This window comes from Sinocyclocheilus rhinocerous, unplaced genomic scaffold (assembly GCF_001515625.1).
Source record: "Sinocyclocheilus rhinocerous isolate Xijiao unplaced genomic scaffold, SAMN03320098_v1.1 scaffold2056, whole genome shotgun sequence".
Lineage (NCBI taxonomy): Eukaryota > Metazoa > Chordata > Actinopteri > Cypriniformes > Cyprinidae > Sinocyclocheilus > Sinocyclocheilus rhinocerous.
This window is the reverse complement of record NW_015626032.1, coordinates 307,844-316,443: the sequence shown is the minus strand read 5'-3', so window position 1 is coordinate 316,443 and position 8,600 is coordinate 307,844. Positions and strand designations below refer to the sequence as shown.

Below are 8,600 nucleotides of genomic sequence, written 5' to 3'. Positions count from 1 at the left end.
TCTTGAATTAAGTTTATTTTTATTAGCCCATGCACCTTGTTTCTTTTATTAAGCATAAATCTAAGATATGAAAAGGGGACTGTTCTTAAAACAAGAAGAAAAAAAGCATGGTCAAAATAACAATACAAAAACGTCGGATGAAGTTAATTGATGCCAATCACATCAAGTTAATTGAAGAAACTGTCATGGTCAAAACAAAACAAAACACAACACAAACATGTCTGCTAATACAATGCCACATCAAGTGGCTGAAGGCCTTAGTAAAGTGACCTGAGGGTGGCACTGTATACTCTCTTTTGAAAAAAAAGAAAGAAGTGTTTTCACAGTGAGAGATCTTTCTGAGCTGTGTGTAACTGTAACATGTAAGTCCACAGTAATGTTACATTAATGAGGAACCTACAGTGCTGATAGTCAAATCAATTATTAGCAAGTCATTCTTTTCATTAAGTAGCAAAAGTCACAGTAGCAAAAGAAAAGAAGGAAATCAACTGCAACCAGCTGTAAACTCCACCATATAAGAAATGCAATGCAATGCAATGCAAGTTTGAAGCAATGCAATTTAGGAATAAACGTTCCTTTCTGTTATTTCATAGTTTTCATCACTTTCTATTATTGTAAAAGTAGTAATAATACAGATTGATAGAAAGTAGTGATAATAAAGGATGAGTGGGTTTGTCCTTGTTTGCATTGTGAGGTATTTGTGCAGGATTCAGCAGAACATTTGTTTAGACAGTCCGCTGTCAATCTGAGTTGAGTATTTTGACACCTCATTTAATCTGTAAGTGTGTGTGTGTTTGTGTGTGAGAGTGTGTGAGAGAGAGAGAGAGAGAGAGAGAGAGTGAGTGTGAGAGAGAGAGAGAGGTGTCTGTAATGAAAGGCATTCTCTGCTGGCGCCAGTATTCAGGAGAGCCTACTGAGACACACACACACACACACACACACACACACACACTCCTCAAACAGGGCTTGACCCTCAACCACTTTACACGCTCACTCAAATGAACGCCCTTTCCCCTGACAACACCTGCTGTGAGCTGACTATGCTATTCTCTAATAATTACCTTTTAACACTTTATTGGGTTCAGCGCCTGCACGACATACAGTACAGTACAAGGAATGAAAATGTTAATTACACCGTTGACTAGAAGGAACATGGTGTGAAATCCTGTGTTCATAGGGTTTATGATATTCAGTGTCAGTTATATCCATCCATCCATCTATACACACACACACACACGGGGACATTCCATAGGGGTATTGGTTTTTATACTGTTTTTATACAATGGTTTTTATACCCTACACCTAACCCTTACAGGAAACTTTCTGCATTTTTACAATTAAAAAAAAAATTGTTTACTTTATTTTTATACTAGTTTTACAAATGAGGACATCCCCAAAGGGAGGTTTTTGGAGATTTTGTCAGGTTTAGCTCACTTTTGGGTACAAATTTGTCCCCAAAATATGGTTAAGTAGGTACACACACACACATATATCCATCCTATTTAATGAACTTATGATCTATAATAATAATATGATCCAATTTAAGTTTTATTCAATCATTTTTAATGAACTTATGATCTACAATCGTCATCATTGCTATTATTATTACTGCTATTAATATTATTAATTTCATAATCCAATTTAAATAACTTTATCATTTTCATCATTATTTTATTATACATTTAATGAAACTTTTTATTAAATCCTTTTAAATTACTTTATGATCTATAATGATCTTTATTATTGCTATTATTATTATCACTATTGTTAAATAACACTAATACTACTATTAATAAATAATGTGTTCATGCCTTCCCGTGAATTTACAGCACCACTGGTACAGAATCAAAGCTCTGGATTTTTTTTTGGATCAGCATTAGAAGTACATTTAACTGCAGTTATAGAAACCTATGTGCAATGACAGAACGCCACACTGGTGAATACTGAAACCTTTATTCTGTTATTATCCATTGAGGACGCATGAATGTTTGTCACACACAGAAATGACTAATACTGCAGGGTTTAAGATTTCCCCTGCTGCACCTTACAAGAACTTCAATTCATCCTTCCAGCACCAGTCAAATAAATAAGATCAATACATAAATAATAAATACACATTAGATCTCTACATTTATAGCAATGGGGAAAAAAATACAGATCACAATAGATAAATATAAAGCACAATAAATGAACAAACCAGTAACAGAAGGGGAAAACATGTTTCAATCTGCTTTTGTAAGTTTATACATTCAGCTGGGATTCATTTGCTGTAGGAGTGATAAATGTACACAGAAACAATTCAAAGGTCACTCACCTTCATGAGGCGTTATCACATTCTTGAACTTTTCAAAGAATTTACTACATTAATAAACATTTAAATGGCTGCTGGTGCTTAGTGGCTAAACGTTTCAGCACACAAACAAACACAAAAATTATTTTTCTATTACCTAAAAATAGTTTACCATTACTCCAGTTTACATTCAAATGACTTGGTTTTCAAATCTTACACTTTAATTTAAATTCTAGGATATGGTGGGGTTTTGTGAACAAGTAATGCATGCAAACGTGTATAAAATGTACTTTTTGCACCAATCATTTCATCCTTACAAGCTTTTCTCATTTAGTAAAATGTACAAAAAAGGAAACAAAAACTCCAGTTTAATACTCACTTTTCTCTTTTAAATCAAAGACACGTTGCTTTAAGACAACAATCAGTAGTTAGTTTATTTAAGGGAAAAAGATCAGAGTTTTTGGAATGCTTTTTCTTGCCAATGCACTTGTTTCTAAGTTGCATTGCAGTTCATTAGAACACAATTGACATCCAATGCACAGTTCATTACACCAAGATAAATGACTCCAAATGAAACCATAAGCGAGAACTAACGCCTAACAAACTTCGCAGAATTACAAGCAGCACGACTAAACCTACAATGCCACAGTGAGACGTGCCATCAAAAAAGTGGCATAGTGACATTTAAAATACATACGGATGAGCTTCAGTGTCTAGATTTCTTCTAAACGGTTATGGAGTATCGTGAGTGGATTTCAGATAGGCTGAAAGCATTTGTATCGCAGAAGGTGACAAAGTAGAAACCTAGAAACCTTCCCTTCAAAGACATTTGTGTGTGTCACAGTTAATCTAAATAGTTATTCGCACCAAATTCCCATTTTAAACAAAATACACACATAAACGCCTTACGATTGACTTGATCATCAACATTATGTGGATTCCATCTTCACAAACCCTCTAAAATGACAGCACAGCGACCCTTTGTCGCCCCTTATTTCTCGGAGTGGTTCACCTCGTCCTTCATGACTGGCAGCCAGGGAGGGGACAGCTCTGGGATGTTCTTCTTGGCCTGGTTGAGGTGGGTCATGGCGGTGTACAAGCTACCCCTGGAGTTCTGCTCAGGGTAGTACATCTCCAGAGCTGACGGGGTGCAGTGTCTGTGCTAGATTAGAAAGTAGACGTTTGCAAATAAAGGTTATATGGGAATACATTAACTAGAATGGAGAAGGTCGGGCAGGTTCCGTAATAAATCAAACATAAAGGTGAATGTCACAGAGCTCTGCATTCCTGTTGATATAGCATTGGTAGAACGGCCAAACTGCTGATAACTGTCCCTGAAACAACAGTCCTGCCACTTCTGTTTACACACATGCATACATTTGGGGAAATCAGTATTGAAGTAGTGGACAATGATATTCTATGACTGTCTTTTTGTTGAGATGATGTGATGCATTGAACATCTTTATATATGTATAGTAGTATGCAACTTTTTTTTTTGTTTGTTAAAGTCTCATTATATTGCATGTTTAATTCAACGAGTAGCCAATTATCTCAGAAACAAAAATGTAAAAATTTGCATTTTTAATCCAATTTTGTGTTTCGGTTAGTGTGATCAAATTGAAAATATATTTATTTTTAAAAATGCAGATAATATTAATTATTATTTTCATCCATCAATGTGCAATGAATATGCAATGCGCTCTGGTGCACAATTCTCATATGAACAAACAGCAGAATTTCTGGGATTTCTATCATAAAGAAAATTTGCATACCCTGCAAAATATACATACTATATTCTGCCACAAAATTAAGATTACTATGGTAGTGTTATTCCTTACAGAGCATGTCAACCTCATCATCAAAACAAAACAAACAAACAAACAAATAATACATTTACCATCTAATACATAATCTTATGCATGGAATAGACGCTTTAAATTTAAAGCAAAAAGTAGAAAGAACATGTCATTTCTAATTAAAGGAACAATCTTAGTATATACTTATTTGGAAACTTCTATAAACACAAAATACATTTTAAAAATGCAAACTTACAGAACCTGTAGCTATATATCTGAAAATACCAAAATTCTAATTTCGTAAATGATCCAACAAACTCTCAATATATCATTGACTACATGCTGTAAGCAGTAATAAACTATTTCTCCGAAATGAAAACTATGAAAAGTAATTGCAAAACAGATACTTAGATGCTTAAAGTGACAGTTCCTCATCCCACAAAAAATAAATACAAAAAGGTGTTTTGCGACTGAAAGACGTCAATCAAGAGACGTCAACATGCCAAAGCTTCCATAAACCTCATTCCATCTTAACAAGAGGCAATCTTCCCGCTCTTCAAGTTAGATTACACTACATTAGTGTGGCATGCTAATTACAGCAGTGGTATCTGCATCAAAGAGGGTGAGGTGGAAGACCCTGCAGGCCTTAATCACAGTTTAGTCATGGTTACGACTAATTAAAGACATTCTCACACTCCACCAAAGCTAATGCACCACTTCAGATGATATCCGCAGACTGAAGATCTGCAGCTAAGCTTTGCTGATCTGCAAACAACGTAATTTTAAACAAATATCACACGAACAAAAGATGCAGTTAATAATACTTAATCGCTCTGCTCCAAAACCTAGTAAGCTGCCTTGCTGCCTATCAGAAATGGACTTTCATTTGTGACTAACTTGAAACAGCATCTCTTTTTTGAAAGAAATTAATACTTTTATTCAGCAAGGATGTGTTAAATTGGGAAAAGTGATAGTAAAGATATATTTTTAGAAAAGATTTCTATTTTGCATAAATGCTGCTCTTTTAAACTTTTTATTCATCAAATAATCCCAAAAAAATATCACAAGTTCCAAAAAAAATAAAATAAAGAAAAATTATAATAATAATAATAAAGAAAAAGAAATAATAAGCAGCACAACTGTTTCCAACATTGATAATAAATCAGCATATTAGAATGATTTCTAAAGGATCATGTGACACTGAAGACTGGAGCAATGGCTGATAATTCAGCTTTGCATCATAGATATAAATAATATTTTTAAGTTATTTTAAATTGTAATAATATTTTGCAATATTACAGTTTTTTTTTCTGTATTTTTGATCTTACCAATCCCAAACTTTTAATAATGATTCAGTGACACACTCATGAAGACAGCAGCTGTGTCCAAAATTGCATACTGTCTAGTAGGTACTACATTTGGTTTGAAACCTACTTAGTGACCGAGAAGTACTTTATATATAATATGAATACGGGTAGTATGAATGAATTTAGACATACTACATCCGCCATTTGTCATGTGACCTACCAGCGACAGTTGTGTCGCTTCACTGTCATTCACAACTCCTCTCCTGTGGCCTTATAGGATACCAAAGTTTTTATCAGATGTGTACTTCAGAATCTAGCTAAAGTAGTAAGTCATCTGGTTACTCTTCACCAAATGTTTTATGAATACTGTGAATTCTGACAAACTACTTGTCTCACATACACAGGGAGTCACTTATTTTGTTCCTGAATGAATCAGCAATTTTGAACAAACAGGTTGAATGAATTATTCAATGACTCATGCATAAAGCCAGTCACTTGTCACCACTCACTGGCATAGAAGTATGCAAAATCCAAACCACTAATGCACTGGCTGTTGTATAAAGGATTCAGTATTATTCGTCTGGTAGCTATATACCACCATTCACAGATTCTTCCTTCACAGTGAAAGAAAGTAGGATACGTTTTGAGGTGAAAATCATGTTGCGATGTCAAACGGCTGGCAACCACAGGCAGGTTTTCACTAAAGCCACAAGACATTTGTTTAAAGAAGTCTGATCTACCATCTATATTTCAGAACAAACATGGTTTGTAAAGTAGACCACTAATGTTCTCAGTATGGTGTGTTTCTGATATGCTGGGTACCTGAAGAACGAAGCCCTCAGGGCAGCCGAGCTGATCGTACCACAGCGCTTTATACATGACCAACAGCAGCAGACACGCCAGGAACGCCAAGGTGATAATAATCAACCCAGTCAGCTGGAAAACACAGACATTCACACATGCATTTATGACTTCCATTTTTTATTTATACTCACATTATCATATTACCCTAACTAACAGAGAGACAAATGCAAGTTCTAAGTTGGCTGGGCAATCTGTCCTTGTCTTTTTTACCTTGAGCTTCTCTGACATCTCATCATAAAGGTTTATGTTTAGCTTCTTGATGCTCGGCACATACAGCTTCCTCTTCTTCTCCTTCAGCTGATACTCTGCTGTGGTTTTCACAATCACCTATAGAGTCACACCGAAAGAATGAACTATTAAAATAGTCCAAACAAAGAACAAGATGAGCAGAAACCACAAGAATGGGCTCCCTGCTCTAAGAGTTAGCATTAGAAACCATAATGGAAAACCAGTTGAAGCAAGTGGCTGTGTTTTCCAATGCTGTAGCTTGTTTCTAACTGGTCGACAAGACATTATGTTCCACAGAACGTCTCGACTACGTTAAGGTGGATTGTTGTTATAGTCCAAGATGGTCTACCAGCTTTCGCAGAACTGACTAACACACAACAATGAGTCTTTTTAGAATTATGTGGAGAGCCAAAGTAGAGTCAAAATTACATCCCGACCAAGTCTTGTGCGCTCTGATTGAAGCCAAATTTACTCTTTTGAGTAGTTGAGTTCAATTTGTTGTGGTTTCATTCTACATTCACTCCCTAAATATCAGAGTAGTAGATTGTAAAAGACTACCAAACCCAGGTGTACATGTGGCGACATTTTGACAAAATTATATTACATTGCTTCTTGCATGTTTCGTGACACTTCCAAAGTGAAATGTCCAGTGAGTGGAGCTAAACATACATTCAGTTTTATCTGAAATAGATCATCGTAAATCTGGCAAAAAATTTTTTTATGTTGGTCATTGAACATATCGCAGCAGTTCAGAAATGAAATATCCAGCGAGTGGCGCTACAAGAATAATGCTCTTATAAATCATATTTTAAAAAAGCATTTGCTGAAGCAACCGTGACATTTTAGCTTCGCACTGCAAGTGTACCAGGTGAGCTACCAAGCAAGTTTACCATGTCAGAAAAGTCATATATGGACCTGGTTATGTGCCGTAAATGGCAAAATGTATTATCCCAGTTTACAAATCATGCTGTTTTGAAGTCATATTGTGCAAAGAGATGTGTGAAAATGTCTTTATTAATCAATAACCTACCCCTGAAATTAATAAAAGTTGTCATTTTACTGCCACTAAAGGTCATTTCAGTTGGAAACTGCAGTGAATTGTATGTATAGGTACGTTTTGCAAAAATGTAGGTAGAGGCAGGTTTTTTTAAAGAGCCTAGATTGTAGGATACACAGGATGTTATTTCAGCACATTAAATATACAGAGAGCGAGCTCCTACTACTATATCATGTCATCTTTTAGATGAGTCACTGCAAAGTTAAATATAAACTCTGCTGTGCGTTTCCACCCGTTGCACTTGCCTCCTACAGAGCTGAGAATAGATACAAGCCATCTGTGAGAGTCCTGACATGAGTGTGTATGCGCTTGCAAGATCAGATGGTTTGCAAAGTCTTTCAGTGACAAACTGTATCATACTCAGTGACAACGAATCTTGATGGTGTCACATGAATTCTTTCTTTCATGCCAGGCTATCCGGTAGGATCTAACGGAGTGGTTTCCTCCGTGTCTTTGATGGTATCAGCGGTACTGGATGTCTGCCGCTCCACCTCCGGTCTCCTATGACATTCTTTCCCTTAATGAAGTTCTATGCAGAGTAATGAATAACAGAGGTGCGCTGCTGTCTTTAATATGGCGCTATGTGTGGGTTCTGCTCTCTAATGCATGAATGGTAATTACCTTATCAGGGAAAGGCTGCTGTAACTGGCTGACCTCCAGTGGAGTGATGAGGGGGATGTTGTCAAAACCGTCCTCCACCGACGGCTGTCTTTCCATCTTGTCCACCAGGTTACTGCCTAGTTTCACCATATCTGAAGCAAACACGAATGATTAGATCTTATATTCGGAAAAAAAAAATGCCAATGAAGACAGAAATGTACAGAAATATCCAATGTCTCCAAGTATCTAATTTTTCAGCAATTATGCGTTATAACAGGAAGCTTTTGTGGTTTATTGTGATGCTGGCATCTATAAGCACATATAAGCAGTTTTTATGTTGAATAAAACATGTACTTGCTTGGATAGGTTTTTGGACCAGCTTTCCTTTTGGGCACTTTCATCTTATGTATTTTCTCAGTAAGGTGTGCCAAATGTGTTTAAAATTTTTTTGAAAGTAT

General features: G+C 35.9%; 1 protein-coding gene across 1 annotated transcript; it reads right to left on the bottom strand.

Annotated features, from left to right (window-relative positions):
• Window positions 1-1,934: 1,934 nt before the first annotated feature.
• Window positions 1,935-8,292, bottom strand: LOC107706731 (neuron-specific protein family member 1-like). Its single transcript, XM_016510541.1, has 4 exons — window positions 8,164-8,292; window positions 6,468-6,584; window positions 6,216-6,329; window positions 1,935-3,452 (listed from the first exon to the last, which is right to left on the bottom strand). Exons 1-4 carry the CDS (start codon window positions 8,290-8,292, stop codon window positions 3,282-3,284), a joined length of 531 nt encoding a protein of 176 aa, XP_016366027.1. The 3' UTR covers window positions 1,935-3,281.
• Window positions 8,293-8,600: the final 308 nt, after the last annotated feature.

Excerpts from the sequence above, each read along its gene's own strand:
- LOC107706731 (XM_016510541.1), bottom strand. The coding sequence starts at position 8,292 with ATGGTGAAACTAGGCAGTAACCTGGTGGACAAGATGGAAAGACAGCCG. Across the intron at positions 6,330-6,467 it reads AGATGTCAGAGAAGCTCAAG|CTGACTGGGTTGATTATTAT; the intron begins GTAAAAAAGACA and ends TGTGTTTTCCAG. Across the intron at positions 3,453-6,215 it reads CTGAGGGCTTCGTTCTTCAG|CACAGACACTGCACCCCGTC; the intron begins GTACCCAGCATA and ends TTTCTAATCTAG.